Raw genomic sequence first — 19,364 nt, forward strand, 5'->3', positions numbered from 1 at the left:
ATTTAGAAATGGCGTCAGTACTGCTTACTAATTTAGTATTTTTTTTCGAAGGGCTCACCTAACTTTGATGGTAGCCTGTCCAAAATCTGAATGGAATTTGATTGCCCTTTGGAAAAGATGGACAAATCCACCCTGAAAAACAAAGTTTTTTTTTAAAAAAGCAAGATTTGTTTGAATATTTTTTATATATAGAATTAAACAACTATTTATTTCATCATCAGTCCACTAAGGCTGTGTTTAGATCTAGGGGTAAAAAGTTCTGGCGTGTCACATCAAATATATGGACACATATTTAAAGTATTAAACACAGACTAATAACAAAACAAATTACAGATTCCGCCTATAAACTACGAGACGAATTTATTAAGCCTAATTAATCCGTCGTTAGCAAATGTTTAATGTAGCACCACATTGCCATATCACGAAGCAATTAGGTCTAAAAGATTCGTCCCGCATTTTACACGCAATCTGTGTAATTAGTTTTTTAAACCTATATTTAATACTCTATGCATGTGTCAAAATATTTGATGTGATATGGTAAAAAATTTTGACAATGGATTTACACAGGCACTAATTTATTATTACTCATTCCATTACGAGGCCACCTTTTCTTTCTCCTTAATAATAAAAAAAACCCCAAATCGGACGCATTTTTTAATTATTATGCTTCGCCATTTCTCCGCACTTGCTCCTTCTCCTCTCCTTTTCCTCCTCTTCCTTCCCTTCCCTTGGCTTCGCCTCCACTCCTCCGCTCACTCCTCTCCCCCTCCACGATCTCGCCGGGATCTCCACGGCGGCGGCGGCGGCATGGCGGGCAACGACAACTGGATAAACAGTTACCTCGACGCCATCCTCGACGCCGGCAAGGCGGCAATCGGCGGCGACCGCCCCTCGCTCCTCCTCCGGGAGCGCGGCCACTTCTCCCCGGCGCGCTACTTCGTCGAGGAGGTCATCACCGGGTACGACGAGACCGACCTCTACAAGACATGGCTCCGCGTGCGTGGCTCCCCCCTCCCTCCCTCCCTCCCTCCCCCCACCTCTAATTCCGCTTCCGCGCTCTCCTCCCCGTTGGGTTTGTTTGATTGATCGATCGATCGGTGGATCGATCTGTGTGCGTGTGCGTGTGCGGCGCAGGCGAACGCGATGCGGAGCCCGCAGGAGAGGAACACGCGGCTGGAGAACATGACGTGGAGGATCTGGAACCTCGCGAGGAAGAAGAAGGAGGTGAGCTCTTCGCTCCGTTCCCTTCGATGATGATGATGATGATGATGATGATGATAGTGTGCGTAGGTTGCAGAGAGCTCAGCCAGTGACTCGGTGTAATTTTGATTCTAATGGATGAATTGATAAAGTGTGGCGTATGTGATAGTTACTTGCTTAGATGGTGCTGGATCTGTTCAGAGGGGATAATTAACAAAGCTCTTGGTTTATTTAGGAAGGATGCTTTGCCTGCTTGGCATTGCTTTATTACAGAGAGTTGTTTCGTCATCTATGATAAGACTTTTAGAAGACATTGAGCCGAGTTACTGAACAAATGCGGGCAGCACGCAGAGAATGCTGGATTGCTTTGTTGCTTCTATTGCTTCAGTTGTTTAGAATACTCTTGTGACCGCTATGTCATTACACTACAATTGATAAGCCTTTATGTGTTTGTTCCATTTTGACCCCTAACGTTCTAGGTAGAATGTGAATGAAGTCATTTGTTTTGCTGCATCTTTTGTTTGAGGTATTACGATAGAGAGTATCTCTTGCTACTGTTTATGTCATCGTGCCTCGTGCTACAATCTTAGAAGCTTTAAATTTTGTCATATTGCTAAGTACAATGTGAGTGCCTGAATTGTATCACTTGGTAATTCATACATATGAAAGCAAAGGCTGCAAACAAATGTAATATATGAATAGCAACTCGACCTGATGGTACATGCCTGGCACAATATAACGCATCCTGTTCCATCATCCATTTTGTCTATTTCTTAAGCTCTTAGCTCTGCCTGGCTATTACTTTGTCCTCATGACGCAACGTATCCTGTTTTGGCTAGTCCATCTGTTTTGGAAGTACTTTTGCATGGAAGTCTTAGTCAACCCTTGGTTTCCCAGTTCAATGAATGTTTCATTTTTATTCTTTTCAGCATCTACCTACCTTTCGTGTTGTAATATAATTGGCTATACCAACATGTACAAATATTCTTGCCTGAAAGACTGATGTTGGAGTTGTACCTATTCTGTACCATTGTATTTTGTCCTTCGCTTGTCATATACATGTTCAGATGTTCTTACATGCAGTTCGAGAAAGAAGAAGCCTGTCGTCTGTTGAAACGCCAACCAGAAGCTGAGAAATTACGAACTGATACTAATGCAGATATGTCTGAAGATCTATTTGAAGGAGAAAAGGGAGAAGATGCTGGTGATCCCTCAGTTGCGTATGGTGACAGCACCACAGGGAGCTCACCTAAGACGAGTTCAATTGACAAGCTATACATAGTACTGATAAGGTACAAAGTATTATTTTAAGTAACCCTTTTTTTTTACCATTTGTGAATCATTCAGCATAACATCAGGACGAAAAATTCAATTTAATCAAACTACTTTAGTCAAATTTCTTAAGGTAATAGTAGTAGCTGCTATCTGTGTCGATTTTTCTTTCTTTTTTATTAGGAACTTCTCCATACTTCCTGAGTAAACTGCAGCCGAGTTCCTCATCATTCTGTACTATAAGAATAATTCAAAGAAAATCCGACAAATGAAGCAGTAATTTCAAATAACGAGATGGCAGTATTCTTGTTTATCATGACATTTATTTGGCCATGTCCATGACACTGAAGAACTCTCTCCTGTTCTGGGCTTCTAGGCACATGAAAAGAAACGAAGTCCAAAGCATTATCTAGCTTTGATGCCCTGATTCTGTAGATTTCCTTGATTCCTTCTAGTCCAAGTGTAATGCTCGTGCATTTTGCATTCCTCTGTCTATTTAGGTATTCACAAGCTTGAAGTGGTATACAATGAATACTGGCTCTAGTAGGATGACCTCATTATCATTTTGCGCACTTTGCATGCCTTTTTAGGAAAGAGTGGATCGACGCTGCTATTTTAGCATGCATTTTGTTTCTGCATCTGATTCTGTTGCAGAGTTTATATTATATTATATATTTATGTGTCTATTTCCTTAGCTTTTGGGCAGTCTGTTGCTACTGTTGAAAGAACAAGAGCCACAACTTAGAATTGACAAGATATAAATGTATCACATGTTTAACAAACAATCATACATCTTTTGAACAGCTTCATAATGGGCAGCCGACCAAAATTTTCCATGTTGATTTTATAATCCATGCTCACGTGGAAACGGTGTCTGTTACTCTATCCTTGAAGCCAATTTGTAATGTTCATTAATCAGTTCATGCTTCGTACTGCAGCCTACATGGTCTGGTCCGTGGTGAGAACATGGAGCTAGGACGAGATTCAGATACTGGTGGCCAGGTAATGCTGCTACTATATCATGATTGTGCACATGGGATCCCAATCTCTGGCAACACAAATTTATTTATGACTATATCATACTGGGACTACAAATACTATTATGTATACTGACATTCTAATATTTTCAACTCAAAATTTACTTGAGTGTATTTTAATTTGAATCCTTTTATGTTTAGGATGCAGTCTTAAATTTTGAGTTAGGTTCTAATATCCAATGGTTGTTATGGCCCACTGGACATTTTTTTTTGTGGGGGGTCAGGGTGGGGGTAGGGGTAGATGTTCTTTTCCTTTTTGGTGGTAATTTCTAGTACTTTTACACTTTTTCCTGAGAAAACTAAGGCCTTTTGCATTATCTGTTAGTGTATGACAGATTTACAGACCTTTTCTCTATTTCCATTTCTAGTTTATCTACTGAGATTTTTCTCATAGCAGAAGTTCCAACAAGTTCTTAAATATATATTCACATACCATTTTGTAGGTCAAATATGTGGTTGAACTTGCTAAAGCGTTGAGTTCATCTCCTGGAGTTTACAGGGTTGATTTGCTGACAAGACAAATCTTGGCACCAAATTTCGATCGTAGTTATGGTGAACCTACAGAAATGTTGGTTTCAACAAGCTTTAAAAATTCTAAACAGGAAAAGGGTGAGAACAGTGGTGCATACATCATTCGGATACCATTTGGACCAAAAGACAAATACCTAGCTAAAGAACATCTATGGCCTTTCATTCAAGAATTTGTTGATGGTGCACTTGGCCATATCGTGCGGATGTCAAAAACCATTGGTGAAGAAATTGGCTGTGGGCATCCAGTATGGCCTGCTGTGATTCATGGACACTATGCCAGTGCAGGAATAGCTGCTGCTCTGTTGTCTGGGTCTCTTAATATTCCTATGGCATTTACAGGCCATTTTCTTGGTAAGGACAAATTGGAAGGGCTTCTCAAGCAAGGGCGACATTCAAGGGAACAAATAAATATGACATACAAAATAATGTGCCGAATTGAGGCAGAGGAATTATCTCTTGATGCATCTGAAATTGTTATTGCTAGCACTAGACAGGAGATAGAAGAGCAGTGGAACTTGTATGATGGTTTTGAGGTTATACTTGCAAGGAAGCTTCGGGCAAGAGTTAAGCGTGGTGCTAACTGCTATGGCCGTTATATGCCTCGTATGGTTGTGAGTATACACATTTTCCTCCCCTTGCACAACAATTTCTAAATTATTGGGAAAGTATATGTTACACCTTAGGGCTTTTGGCATTAGCACCAGCTGCCTAGCTGTAGTTGCAAGCATCGTCAATAACCCCTAATGTTTATTGCTTTCCTATTCCTGATTTTTCAGATAATACCTCCTGGTGTTGAATTTGGTCATATCATTCACGATTTTGAAATGGATGGTGAAGAAGAAAATCCATGTCCAGCCTCTGAGGACCCACCCATTTGGTCTCAGGTCACTGCACTTCCTTTAGAATCCTACAGAGATCTCAGTTACTAGTATAACCTTTATTCAGTATTTCTTGTCTTATTGAGGATAGTTTGTTCTGCCTGTTAAACCTGTACCTGAGTTTGATCACTGATAATCTGTACATGTGCAACTGATGACAGATAATGCGCTTCTTTACAAATCCTAGGAAGCCTATGATTCTGGCTGTTGCTCGTCCATATCCTGAAAAGAATATTACATCACTTGTAAAGGCATTTGGTGAATGTCGCCCTCTAAGGGAGCTAGCAAATCTGGTAAGATTGGACTTAAACCATCTCGATGTTCTGTGGTTTGGTTCTCTGTAATGTCATAATCATATTGTATAGTGTACAAAATGATATATATTTCCTAGACTATTAGGTGCTAATTTTATTATGCATTGCAGACACTGATAATGGGTAACCGTGAGGCCATTTCTAAGATGAACAACATGAGTGCTGCTGTCTTGACCTCAGTGCTTACATTGATTGATGAATATGACTTGTATGGTCAAGTGGCTTATCCCAAGCATCATAAGCACTCTGAAGTTCCAGACATTTATCGTTTAGCTGCCAGGACAAAGGTATGCTATTCCTGAAATAAAGCAAAGAAACTTTTCTATGTTTTAGTTTTTTTATGCTGCTTTTATGTTCTGTAAGTGTTCTTGGTTGAAATCTACCATTCAATGTACTCCCTCCATTCCACCTTTTACCACAATGTGTGCCTTGCCCATTGAAGAAATTGAGATTGCAAGATTTCCACACTCCAGCTCTATTTGATTCAGTAAAAAAGTGGATAATTGGCTGTAGATAGCATTTAAAAGGGGGTACATATGGTCATTTTACATTAGCTTTTTTTAAATAGATTTAGTCCCTCCTTGGTCTGTGGCGCAACTTTGAATGGACAGATATTGTGAAATGGGGTGGGCTCTTGTTTCTTCTTTTTTTCTCCTACGTCGCTTTGCAGAAGAACCCCATGTTGCAATTTTTTTAAGCAATGTTTTTGCTGAAACAAAGATTGTTTTCTTGATTTTTAAAACTGAAGTATCTTTTTTTTTCTTATGGTATAATAGGCAGAAGGCATCAGTACCTTATGTTCCTTTCCCACTTACTTTGGTGTTGATCATCTGTTGATCTTCTGCAGGGTGCTTTTGTGAATGTGGCTTATTTTGAACAATTTGGTGTTACCCTAATAGAGGTCAGAACTTTGAGAGCTCAACTTGCCTTTTCCAGCTGTTCAACTTTTTCAGTGTCCTAAACTCCAAATCATAACCAGTTTATTATATCTATATGCAGGCTGCTATGAATGGTTTGCCTATTATTGCAACAAAAAATGGAGCTCCTGTAGAAATTAATCAGGTGTGTATATGTTCTACCATGTTATATGTCAAAAATACAACAACGCACTGAAGGGGTAAATCACTTTACTTTCTTGTGGATGTTTCATGCAGGTGCTGAACAATGGTCTCCTTGTTGATCCACATGATCAGAATGCCATTGCAGATGCACTGTATAAGCTTCTTTCTGACAAACAACTTTGGTCGAGATGTAGAGAGAATGGGCTAAAAAATATTCACCAGTTCTCATGGCCTGAACATTGCAAGAATTACTTGTCAAGGATATTGACACTTGGTCCGAGATCACCTGCTATTGGTGGCAAACAGGAACAGAAGGCACCCATATCAGGAAGGAAGCATATCATTGTTATATCTGTAGACTCTGTTAACAAGGAAGATCTAGTCCGGATAATCAGAAACACTATTGAAGTCACACGCACAGAAAAAATGTCTGGTTCAACTGGTTTTGTGCTGTCAACTTCACTTACAATATCAGAGATACGCTCGCTGCTAGTGTCTGCAGGCATGTTGCCTACTGTTTTTGATGCTTTCATCTGCAATAGTGGAAGTAATATCTATTATCCTTTGTATTCGGGAGATACGCCAAGCAGTTCCCAGGTTACTCCTGCAATAGATCAAAATCACCAAGCACATATTGAGTATCGATGGGGAGGAGAAGGCCTAAGAAAGTATCTAGTGAAATGGGCTACTTCAGTGGTAGAAAGAAAGGGAAGAATCGAAAGACAAATTATTTTTGAAGACCCTGAACACTCTTCAACCTATTGTCTTGCATTTAGAGTGGTCAATCCAAATCATGTGAGCCTTCCAACCACACACTGACACACAGATTTATCGTGTGTGATGTGTGCTATTAATGTTTAATGTTTTTTTAGACGTTCCCTTTTGAATGTTTAATGTGGTTTTTTTCATTGTAGCTACCCCCTTTAAAGGAGTTGAGGAAATTGATGAGAATCCAATCACTCCGTTGCAATGCCTTGTATAACCACAGTGCCACCAGACTCTCTGTAGTTCCCATTCACGCATCACGTTCCCAGGCACTAAGGTTTGGCATCTTCTTTTGCATTTTTCTTTCCTTCATTTATACCAACTCACCATAGAAGTATTTTTCCATTTTGTGTTGCCTAACTTCAATAAACAGTGAATTTTGAAGTTTTAAGTAAAAAACTGTCTGTAGTTCCATACTATTTTGCTTCAAACAGAGATAATAACAAAATGTGCAATATGATTCCTTTTCAAACTCATGCCAGCTTTAATATTCGCTAAAATGAACGATGATGTGAACAAATTATCATTGTTTACAACACAGTAGAAGGATGCTTGCTGTAATTCTTGTGTGTCATTGTGCTGTGCACCTAACCATTTGCACTTGCTCAGAAATGAAGTTTTATCTTGTTACCCGTTGTGCTGACCAAACCTAATGTTCATTTAGGTACTTGTGTATACGCTGGGGAATAGAGCTGCCAAATGTTGCAGTCCTTGTTGGTGAAAGTGGCGATTCGGATTATGAAGAACTGCTAGGTGGTCTCCACAGGACCGTCATCCTGAAGGGCGAGTTCAACATCCCCGCGAACAGAATCCATACTGTCAGGAGATATCCGTTACAAGATGTCGTCGCCCTGGACAGCTCAAATATCATTGGCATTGAGGGTTACAGTACAGATGACATGAAGTCAGCTCTGCAGCAGATTGGTGTGCTGACACAATAACACCTTCTAGCTTGCATACCACACAAAGAAAACGAAAAGGGAAAGTAAAGAACCAAACCAAGAACCACTATTTCCATACTTGATGGAAATGCCGATTTTGTTTTGTAGGATGCAGAGTTTGTGTGTGTGTTCCATTCCTGAGCTGTGAATAACTCTCCCTCCTTTTGTTTGTGCTAAGTTCTTTTTTGAAGTGAACCATGTGGATACATCAAAAACCAGACACAAAGATGGTTTAAACATCCATGATTACGGGAAAAAAAACCATACATAAAGAATAGAATGGTTCAGAGCGAGAGAGCTCTAAAATGCAAGAAGGCCAACTTAATTACATGGATGGAGGGAGACAGACCTCTCGAGAGTGTGTGCTCAATACGATTTTGTTGTGTTCAATGTAATCCAATGTTCATTATGGTCTTATATCTTTATACATTTCCCTTCAATCATGTACTGTACTGATTTAATCACTTTGTTTGGATGCTCTGCCATCTTCATGTTGATCTTTTGCAGCTGTTGAGGCCGCCGCCGCCGCCGCCATGGCCGGCGATCGCTTGCTCAGACGGGCTCGAGCGAGCAGAAAACTCGCCGGAGTTGGCAGCTCGCCGGCCGGTGCAAAGCAGGAGAGCACACCGGCGTGCGTGCATGGCCCACACGTCAGGTGATAAGGTGTCGAGGTCGGGAATCGAGTGAAAAGCCACCCGTTGCCTGCTAAAACGGGAATGGATAACGTCGGACAAAAATCCAGAGGATCGTTTGCAGCCACGCTCCACGCAATTGAAGCTGGACAAGTCGACTTTATTCCCCCGTTTTGACGCGCTGAAATAGGCAGGTATCCGTATCAAGAATAAGTTCGTGAAGATCGGAAAATTCATAGTAGAGTAGTATATATCTGAAGCTAACTCCCCCCCTGTGCAAATAATAGTATACTTTTTTTAGGGGATAATATTTTATATAGATTATACTTGACAGTTGGAAGTAGAAATACAATTGTACCGAACAGATTATTGGAGATGAGTAGAAAAAAAATAAAACATTGCCACCAAACCATACTATGGTTGATCTTTTTTAATACAAGAGTCCAAAAATATTTGTTTTTCTTAACTAAAATCTACGGGACTCTGAAATGCAACAACTCTTCAGGAATGAGACACGAGAATTTGTAAAAGTTTTTTTTTATCAGAATTTCGTATACAGCAATGGAGAAATATTCCGGCACCCATAGTCGGTTTATTGGCTTATTAGCTATTTGAATTTTAAAACTTAATTTAGAGTTGATTTTGGAGTTTCTTTTATCGTAGTCTAACTTACAGTGTTAACTTTTATATCACAAATTATACAAACATAAAATATTTTCCTATTGTAAATCATTTTCTTACTTCATTCAAAATTTTCAATTTTTTAAAGGCCTCAACATGAGAGCCAATTTTTCTAAATGGCGGCTAAACCAAAATGCAGAAGATTAGAAAAAAGTGACTCCCTCCATTACATAATAAGTTTATTTTTAACCTCTCATTTCTCTTAAAAATAAGTTCATTTTAAGTAATCAGTTTGTATTGAAAGCATATAAAAAAGAATAATTATATTGTGATTCAATAAAGTAAGAATATTTTTTTTTCTTGTTATATTAAATATACGTGAAATGGATAAAAAATAAATTTATTTTTGGAACAAGGAAGTAAAGCGTAGTGACCTGACATTCCAACATCCAAAAGCGAGTAGTAGAACACCTGGCCAAAGAGAAGGGTATAAAGGTCAGTACGCACAAGCTTAGCAGCCGCTCCAAAACGCAATAAACTCATCTGCGCAGCTGACCGACCAACCAACCCCCCCCCCCCCCCCCCCCCCCAAAAAAAAAAAAGAAAAAGAAAAAAAAACCAGCAAATTTCCCTTCCCATGCGACGCGACCTCCTCCTCGGCGACTAGCCGGCGAACTCGCGCACGCCACCTCGGCCCACCCAGGCCCAGGCCCACCTCGCCGTGGATCGCCGGAGTAGGGGGTTGCCGGCCGGAGCGGCGGCTACCACCAGATGGTCGGCGGCGGGGGCGAGTAGCGCGACGGCGGCGGCGAGGACGACGAGCGGCGGACGGATCTGCGGCGCGGCGGGGCGGCGGGGGCGGGGGCCACCATGTCTGCCGTAGTGTGTGGGAAGAGGTCCTCCTCCATCTTCGGCGACGAGCTCATCCCTTCCTCCCCTCCCTCCCCATCCCCTCCCCACCACCACCACCACCCCGCCAAGCGCTCCCGCTGCTCCCCGGCCCGCGCCTTCGACGAGGCGACTCACCGCCGGGAGGCGCTCCTGCACCATCTCCTCTCCCTCTTCCCCCACATGGATCCCCAGGTTCGCCTCCGAGCTCTACTTATATCGCTATTATTTCGATTTTTTTTTGTGGGAGTTTGCAATTGGATGCGAAGAGGTGAATCTCCGTCCAGTAAATTATGTGGCTTGTTGGGTTAAATTCTCTGGTGCCTGGAGCTAAGGATGCAATAGCTAATAGCTACTACCAACTATGATGCTGCAGAAATGTTGAACAATAGTTAGATAGCAATGGCCTATCCATTTTTGCAACCAACCTTTAGGAATCGAAGTGCTACTAATATATCATGTCCGTCCGATCTCCGATGATCTGATGGCTGGCCATGTTTTCACTAATTTTACAGTATTCAGGAATGTAAGTGTGAATGTGTAATCAACAAATACGGCAAATGTGTTTTTTTTTGTCAGCACCTTTTGCTATCTTCAATTGAGCATGCATATACTGTAAGAAACTGGATTGGATCGCATTCGTCATGTACATTTTTTGCAACTAAAGGGTGTTTCCATCACAGCTATGTGGTGTTTATATTTTTAGCTGTTTGATGATGAGTTTCCGCATGATTACAGTTACTTGAAAGAGCTCTTGAGGCATCTGGAGATGATATAGATTCTGCTATAAAGAGTTTGAACGAGCTGTGCCTGGAATCGGCTGCGGTAGGTGATTCCAATAGCGTCCTGCCAGCCGCTCTTAAGTTATCGGCTGAAGGTACGTCTGTTGAATTTAGACAGTTGCATGCTAAACATCCAGACATTCATTGTTCATACTTTCCTGTGTTGCGCTGGTCCAATTTGATTGTTCATAGACATGTTGGATACCTGAAGCTGTTCATAGACATGTTGGATACCTGAAGCTGTGAATTTGAACTCTCTGTTTGGCATATTCCCCACCTCTCTGCTATGCCTTTATTGTAATGTACTGTAGCATTTTTATGGGCAACCTGCCATTAGCGTGTAACACCAGAGTGGGTGATAAACTGAAGTGCCATGTTCTTATATCCCGTTTAAATATGATATGTTTTAGTTGATTGTGGTGTGTTCATTAATGGACAATCCACAATTGTGAGTACTGAGTAGTGTCAAGGATGAACTTCCATTGTGATATGCGGTTCTCTAGCCTCAGTATTTATTTGAAGTTACTGTGCATGCTTCTACTTCATGCTCCTATAGCAAGTTATCAAGCTGGGTGGTTCCATTTTCAATTGGCCTATGACATGACACATGTACTATATTTGGTTCCTTCTAGGATATGTCCAAGCTTGATTGCCAACTTATGTTTGCCATGTCTTCATGAACTATGCCTCTTTCATGAATTAAATTTCTCCAAAAAATGCCTGCTAAATGTCAGCTTGCAATCTTGGACAGGTGTTGTTAATAATGGACATTTGGATGTGCTCACTGAAAACCCACATGCTACAGAAAACTTTCAGACAAATCATCATGGTTCTGAGTGGGTTGAGCTATTTGTTAGAGAGATGATGAGTGCATCAGACATAGATGATGCGCGGGCTCGTGCCTCAAGAGCCCTGGAGGCATTGGAGAAATCCATAATGGAGCGAGCAGGAACTGAAGCAGTGCATAATTTGCACAAGGTGCAACCAACAGCATATGCACGTTTCATCCATAGTACTTGTACTCCTAGGCAAATTAAGCAGTTATGCTTTGCTTTCCTGCAGGAAAATGTGATGCTGAAGGAGCAACTGGCAATATATCTGAGAGAGAACGCTGTTCTGAAGAGGGCGGTTGCTATCCAACATGAACGTCAAAAAGAGTTTGACGAGAGGACTCAGGAGGTTCATAGCCTGAAACAACTGGTTTTGCAGTATCAGGAACAGATAAAAACTCTTGAGGTACTACTCCTTACTCCTGGTGATTCTTTTGTCCCGAACACTACTCCCGGTGATTTTGATTGTTCTTACATAAGTATATTTAACATTGCAGATAAATAATTATGCACTTAGAGTGCATCTGAAGCAAGCTCAGCAGAACAATTCTATGCCTGGGCGTTTCCCTCCTGATGTCTTTTAACAGATCTTGAGGGCAATATTCCCTCTCATAGTCTTATACTCAATCATACCAAGATATCATATGATGCAAGGGGTTGACCTATTGCTCATGGTGTGGTTAGACACTTAGACTATTCACCCTTACGTCCAAATCATAAACAAGCAACGATCCTCAAAATGGAGAAAGGCAAGCAACGGTGAAGCATCAATTGAGGTGTAGATTAATGTGTGCACCAGGAAGCTTGAGTGCTTGACCCTTCTCTCAGACCATTGATTGTATGTAAAGTATGGTGAGATGTATTGTAGCATGTAATTCAAAGTATGAAAGGACCTGTTCACTGTATTGTAGTAGCATGTAATACAATTTATACAAAGCATGAGAGGATCTGTTCATTGTATCGTACGTATCCACTGATATATTTATTCCGATAAAAGAATGCTTATCAGATGAAAGTTTCCATTGTTCCGTACTTTTAAAAATTTATATCAATATTTTTATCCAAATTTCTTCTTGGAGAATTATGTGGAGCATGAATATGCCTGTCTTTAGTTTTCACGGTTTTGATTTCTGAATGCCTGGTGATTACAGAACCAGAGTATGACTCTATGGGATACCTGCACCAATATCCTGCACGATGACTGAGCAGTTTAGGACTAATGCCAATTGCTATCGACATTGCAAGGTGCATAACATTGATCCTGCTTCTGGACCTCGCCTTCTCTGATAGTCTGATTCTCTCTCTTATGCATGTGACATGTGACGAACACAAACAAACATGAACACATAAACCATTTTATTTAGCACTTAATCCATTCGATCCAACCAGGTTACATTTTCACATAATTAAGGCTAGGTAGTAGATGCGGTGCACGGCTAGGTGCCACCATTGCCGCTCGAGGCAGCTCCCGGCGGCACACGGACGACCGGACGCAGGTAGAGGTCGTTCTTCGGGCGAACGACGACGCCTGTCTCCTCGGCCATATCCACCTCCCCTGGAGCAACTCCGCAGGGGAGCTCCCAGTCAAAGTGGTACAGCAAAGCGGCGAGCGCGAGCTCCAAGATGGCATGTGTGAACGCCGGACCAGGGCAGATCTTTCGTCTAGATCCAAACGGTATGTACTCGAAATCGGTGCCTCTAAAGTTATACTTGTTATTCTCACACCTATCTGGTTTGAACGTCTCCGTGTCATCCCAGTAATTGGGGTCTCTGCCAATCGCCCACGCGTTGATGAGCACGTTAGTGCCCCTGGGCACGTCGTACCCTAGCACCTTGCACGACTCCCCACACTCCCTTGGGACAAGCATTGGTGCGGCGGGGTGCAGTCTTAGGGTTTCCTTGATGACGAGCTTTAAGTAGGTTAGGCCAACTAGGTCATCTTCGGTCACACTTGGCTTCCCTTGAAGCTTGTTACGTAGCTCGGCTTGTGCCTTTTGCATTATTCTTGGGTTCCTCACCACCTCGGACATAGCCCATTGGAGTGTTGCTGTTGATGTCTCCGTCCCAGCAGCAAAAAGATCCTAATAAGAGATGTCAGATAAATTAATCAACATTACATATATGTAGCAGTAACAATGAAGTATCACAATGATGAAATGAAAGACAATTAATTAATAAGTAGAGTGAAGAGAGAAACCATGGTGCTTACAAGTATGGTGTCCTTGACATCTCCCATGGTGAGCGGGGCATCGTGACCTCCTTCCTTCTGTATCCGAAGCAGCACGTCCAAGATGTCCTCGTCGGCGTCCATGGCGGCCTTCCTCTCCTGGTGATGCCTGATGGCGCAGTCCATGAGCTCGAACATCTTCCGGTGGCTCGCTGCGGCGCGGCGCGCCGTGCCGCTGACGAGGCTGGCCAGCCTCGACGACGGGAACAGGTCGCCGAGGCTGAGCCCGAGCAGGAGCTTCCCCACCTCGGCCACGCCCTCCAGGTACTCGTCCCGCATCTCGAACCTGTCGCCGATCATGGCGCGCACGTCGTGTCCGTGACCAGCACGGCGGCGCGCTCGCTCACGTTCACGACGGCGTCGGCCCCGGCCGCGGCCGCGGCGGCGACGGCGGCGAGGAGGCGCGCCACCTCCTCCTCCCTGACGCGGCGGAACGACCGCACGCGCCGCGGGCCGAGCAGCTCGAGGACGCAGATCTTGCGCAGGCGCCAGTGCGCGCCGTGGCGCGCGAACGCGAGGCCCTCGCCGTCGGCCATCATGACGCGCAGGGTGGGGCTCCACGGCCGCGACGCGAAGTTGGCGTCCTGCGCCCTGAGGACCTCGCGCGCGGCGTCGGGCGACGAGGCCACCACGAAAGGGACCTCGCCGAGCCTGAGGTACATGAGCGGCGCGCCGTGCCGGCGCGCGAGGTCGGCCATGGCGCGGTGCACGTGGGGCTTGCCCATCAGGTGGTGCAGGCTCCCGATGACCGGCAGCCGCCACGGCCCCGGCGGAAGCCTCGGCCGGCCGGCGCCATTGCCGCGCGCCCGCCTCGCCACCCTGAGCAGCAGGAGAGGGGCCACGACGAGAGCCAAGAAGATGCTCAGGTACTCGGCGACATCTTGCGCCATGGGCGCCATGGCCGTGCAAGCTAGGTGTTCGATCACTTTAAGGCCAAGCTGGAGTGTAGAATTTGTACTTCATATAAAGAAGCTGAAACAATGCCAAAAAAAAGAACGAAAAAACAAACATACAATGCAGTTTTTGATGCTGAAGCCAGCAATTTCCACTATCAGTGGAGTGAGATCATTACTTGGATTAATCACCCAAATCTGCTGGATATGCATTATCTAGAAATGCATCAGCAGATCAGAAGAGACAATTCAAGGTTGTACTATTGCTGTCACCAGCTTCAGTTACAAGTGCAGCATCCAAGCTTTTCTTTTTCTTTTCTTTTTTTTTGAATTAGCATCCAGCTTTCGATCGTCATCAACACCTGCAATTTCAGCTCTAGCCATTTCACGGCCGGCCCAAAACGGAGGCAAAATGGCCCACGTGGGCCCAAAAGAGCAGCCCATTTTTCCTTGGGCCCAAAGAAGGGCCCGGTTGCGTTCTGTGGGCCCCGGAGAAGGTCACGATGTGGCCCACAGATTTGTGTTCAGCCGTGAACAATAATGCTCACGGTCTTTCCACTGAATTCAGTAGTCAACTTTACAGCTGTCATGTCACCAGAGTGTGCTGATCAAGTAATTTACTTTATCCGTCCCAAAACATAAGATACATTATTATAATTATTATATTAGACACGTCCTAATACGATAAATTTGAACAGACGTGCTCAGATTTGTTTCTATTCGATTCTATCTTTATATTTTAGTTATATTATGTATAGATTTTAGAACAGAGGTAGTACATTTTTTTTGTCCGATACAAATAATGACATTACTCATGGTATTATTGCCTACTTTAATCACTCCAACTGAATGCATTAGCTTGCAGGGCATCATGAACAGACAATTCAAGAATTCTACTACCGCTGCCATCAGCTTCGGTAGTTCAGTTACAAAGTGCAACAGTAATCTTCCAGGTTGTCTTTGTCATCAATGGCAGCATTTTCGGTTACATGCTGCATCATACTGGGATGCTACCGCGTTCTCGTTCTAAAATATTAAAATATTGCTATTTAGAATGAAATTTGACTCATCCTATAATAACGAATCTGAGCAGAGGTCTCTTCAAATTCTATATTCTAAGATGAGTCAAATCCCATCCTAAATAGCTATATTTTACGACGGTAGTAGATGGCTAGTTGTCTCAGTAGTGTTTCCCCAAAGATCATATGAAGTTGTACAAGTAGGGCCTGATTGGTACAGCTCCAACCCCTAAATTTAACTCTAGGAGTTGAGTCTGGAGTGGAGTTGTGGAGCTGCCTAAACCCAGCTCCACAACTCTAGTACATTTTGTGAGAGAGCTCCACCTAACTCTACTCCCAATTTTAGTGGAGCTGAAACTGTTTGGCTGAGCTCCAGCTCCAGGAGAGGTGGAGCTGGAGCTGGAGCTGTGCCAAACAGGCCCGTAGTATATCACAATGTGAACTATATAGTAGGAGCATAATTTATCTCAAATTATCAATCAAAGATTCATCTGCGAACATGTTTTTCTTAGATAATGGAAGGAACAATATTCCTTTATCTCAATGTTCCATAACATATTTGTGTGCGAAAAAACAACTACATACTAGGGTGTCGTCGCATGGAGTGGCACACGAACGACGGCATGTAGGTATAGGTCATTCTTCCTCCTAACAGTGATGCCCATCTCCTCGGTCATATCTAGCTCACTTGGCTTCACCCCAGCAGGGAGGCTCCAATCGAAGTGGTAGAGAAGGGTGGCGAGCGCGAGTTCTATGTTCGGCTGCGCGAACATTATACCAGGACACATTCTCCGTCCAGACCCAAATGGCAAGAACTCAAAGTCCAAACCCTTAAAGTCAATCTTGCTATCCTCAAATCGCTCAGGCTTGAACTCTTCGGGGTCATCCCAATACTTAGGATCTCTACCAATTGCCCAAGCGTTAACAAGCACAGTGGTACCTTTTGGCACATCATATCCAAAGATCTTGCATGACTCCCTCGACTCCCTAGGAAGGAGCAAAGGCGCTGGCAGATGCAACCTCAGCGTCTCTTTGATAATGAGCTTTAGGTAATTTAGGTCGGTCAAGTCTTCCTCGGTCACCTTTGGCTTCCCTTGGAGATTGTCGCGTAACTCAGCTTGCGCTCTCTTCATCACTCTTGGGTTCCTCATGAGCTCCGACATGGCCCATTGGATTGTAGTCGCTGATGTCTCACTTCCGGCGCTAAAAAGGTCCTATGAAATTTCAAAATTATTAACTTAAATTGAACATGCCAGAAATTAAATGAATTAGAACGTACGAAAAGGATTTGGAAAGAAAATTAGAAAAAAACATTTGGTTGGAATTTGGAAATGATGTTGTGCTTGCTTACAAGGATTACTGCTTTGATGATCCCCATGGTGAGAGGCACGTCGAGGCCACCTCCCTTCTGAATCCTCAAGAGGACGTCCACCAGATCGTCGTCTTCCACGACGTCGCCGCTCGCCGCCGCTGCCGCCGCGCGCCGCTCCTGGTGCTGCTCGATGGCGCGGTCCATGAGCTCGAAGTTCTTGCGGTGGTTCTCCTGCGCCCGCCGCGCCGCGCCGGTGACGAAGCTGGCGAGCCACGACGACGGGAACAGGTCGGCGAGGCTGAACCCGGAGACGAGCTTGAGCCCCTCGGCGAGGGCCTCCAAGAACTCGTCCCGCTTCTTGAACCTGTCCCCGATCATGGCGCGCACCGCCGAGTCGGCGATGAGCACGGCGATCCGCTCGCTGACGTTGACGGCCGCCTCGCCGTGGGGCGCCGCCGCCGCGACGGCGGCGGCGAGGCGCGCGGCCTCCTCCTCCCTGACGCGGCGGAACGACTGGACGCGGCGCGCGGAGAGGAGCTCCAGGATGGCGATGCGGCGGAGCTGTCGCCACAGCGCGCCGTAGGGCGCGAACACGAGGCCCTCCCCGTCGGCCGTCATGATCCTCACGGTGGGGCTCACCGGCCGCGTCGCGAACGCGACGTCGTGCGTCCGCATCACCTCGCGCGCGGCGCCCGGCGACGTGGCCACCACCACGGGGACCTCGCCGAGCCGGAGGTACATGAGCGGCGCGTCCATCCGCCGCGCGAGGTCCGCCAGCGCGCGGTGCACCAGCGGCTTCCCGGCGAGGTGGTGCAGGCTGCCGATCACCGGCAGCCGCCACGGCCCCGGCGGCAGCCTGACGCCATCGCTGCCGCCGCCGCGCGTCCTCGTGACCCGGACGAGCACCAGCACGGCCACGGCGAGGGCGAGGTAGTGGTAGTAACCGTAGCAGCTGGTTGGTTCTTCCATCTCTTCGCTTTGCTTCGCTGACTATACGCAGCCAAAGCAGTATATTTATACACTACCTGCGTATGTATACAGCTGTATGTATTTATATCTATACCATAGATAGAGATATGGTATTTCTATTCATATCTTAATTACCTTATATCTAACATCTATATTCATAGCACTCTGAGGAAGCTTCTACACTAACTTGGAAAAAATCTGACCATTAATTTAGCAGATCACATTGTTATGATACAGATTGAGAATACATTTACACTAAATTAATTAGACACTATAAAAGAGTTCTTTACATTAACTAAAAAAATCTCACTATTAATTGAGCGGATCTTATTATTATGATACTACCAAGAATCGTTGTGTACTAACTAGGGACTTCGAGAGAGCTTCTACATTAAAAAAAGATTTCATCGTTAGTTAAAACAAATTGTTCTTAAGTCTATTTTCTCAACTTCACCTCTCTTCTTTTTCACGCACATTCTTTCCAAACTACTAAATAAAAATTTCTATAGTAAAATTGTTTTAAAAATTATAAGAATCCATTCTAAATCCTTTTCTAATAGTTAATCAATTATATGCTAATACGTGCTTCATTTTACGTGTTGGAGAGGAGATGTCCCCTCTCCTCCCGAACACATTCTAATGATCTTTACTTTAAGTATGAGGGAGTTGCTATATCTCTACTACTTAAATCATCCTTCTCCACCTCCACCTCCACCTCTACGTAAAAACCTACTACCATAAAAACCATCCATCTAAAAAGCAGACTTCTTAAAAAAAAAGCTAAATAACCCCACTAAGTCTAAATTCTCTCGGTAAATTTAATAAAAAATCGTTGAAATGCATGAGCCTATAACTACTACTCCCTCTATTTCAGATTATAAGATGTTTTAAAGTCAAAATGTTTCAAGTTTAACCAATTTTATAGAAAAAAATAGTAATATTTTTCGACCCAAGATAAATTTATTATAAAACTATATTTAATTATTAATTTAATAAAACTAATTTGGTAATGTAAATATTACTATATTTGTCTATAAAATGAGTAAAACTTGAAGTAGTTTGACTTTGACCAAAGCCAAAACATCTTATAACCTAAAATGGAGAGAGTACTAATTAACTAAATTCTGATCATCTATTAGGCGAAACATGTTACTCTCTCCATATTTTAATGTATGACGCCGTTGACTTTTCG

The 19,364-nt window shown here is 43.7% G+C and overlaps 3 protein-coding genes and 1 pseudogene across 6 annotated transcripts; 2 read left to right on the top strand and 2 right to left on the bottom strand.

The window, feature by feature from the left end:
• The first annotated feature begins 649 nt into the window (after positions 1–649).
• On the top strand, positions 650–9,037 carry LOC4328527 (probable sucrose-phosphate synthase 2). Of its 4 annotated transcripts, NR_176831.1 has the most exons (14): positions 650–996; positions 1,135–1,224; positions 2,284–2,492; positions 3,411–3,474; positions 3,953–4,651; positions 4,817–4,924; positions 5,080–5,211; positions 5,343–5,519; positions 6,080–6,133; positions 6,232–6,294; positions 6,387–7,088; positions 7,208–7,335; positions 7,723–8,390; positions 8,507–9,037. NR_176831.1 is itself a non-coding variant. In NM_001409366.1 (13 exons), exons 1-13 carry the CDS (start codon positions 664–666, stop codon positions 7,997–7,999), a joined length of 3,036 nt encoding a protein of 1,011 aa, NP_001396295.1. In that variant the 5' UTR covers positions 650–663; the 3' UTR covers positions 8,000–8,460. The 4 variants fall into 4 exon arrangements, 3 of the variants coding, with proteins under 3 accessions (NP_001396295.1, XP_066163086.1, XP_066163085.1); NM_001409366.1 differs by lacking the exon at positions 8,507–9,037 and having other exon boundaries at positions 7,723–8,460; XM_066306989.1 differs by lacking the exon at positions 8,507–9,037 and having other exon boundaries at positions 737–996; positions 2,268–2,492; positions 7,723–8,442.
• Positions 9,038–9,855: 818 nt separating this feature from the next.
• On the top strand, positions 9,856–12,764 carry LOC4328528 (uncharacterized). Its single transcript, NM_001409367.1, has 5 exons — positions 9,856–10,335; positions 10,879–11,017; positions 11,674–11,900; positions 11,985–12,158; positions 12,250–12,764. Exons 1-5 carry the CDS (start codon positions 10,123–10,125, stop codon positions 12,334–12,336), a joined length of 840 nt encoding a protein of 279 aa, NP_001396296.1. The 5' UTR covers positions 9,856–10,122; the 3' UTR covers positions 12,337–12,764.
• Positions 12,765–13,087: 323 nt separating this feature from the next.
• LOC4328529 (zealexin A1 synthase-like) lies at positions 13,088–14,984 on the bottom strand (annotated as a pseudogene).
• A 1,352-nt stretch (positions 14,985–16,336) lies between these two features.
• On the bottom strand, positions 16,337–18,185 carry LOC4328530 (desmethyl-deoxy-podophyllotoxin synthase). The gene is made up of 2 exons (XM_015768566.3): positions 17,243–18,185; positions 16,337–17,105 (listed from the first exon to the last, which is right to left on the bottom strand). The coding sequence occupies exons 1-2, from the start codon at positions 18,170–18,172 to the stop codon at positions 16,476–16,478; spliced, it is 1,560 nt and encodes a 519-aa protein (XP_015624052.1). The 5' UTR covers positions 18,173–18,185; the 3' UTR covers positions 16,337–16,475.
• Positions 18,186–19,364: the final 1,179 nt, after the last annotated feature.

Source organism: Oryza sativa, chromosome 2 (assembly GCF_034140825.1).
Source record: "Oryza sativa Japonica Group chromosome 2, ASM3414082v1".
NCBI lineage: Eukaryota > Viridiplantae > Streptophyta > Magnoliopsida > Poales > Poaceae > Oryza > Oryza sativa.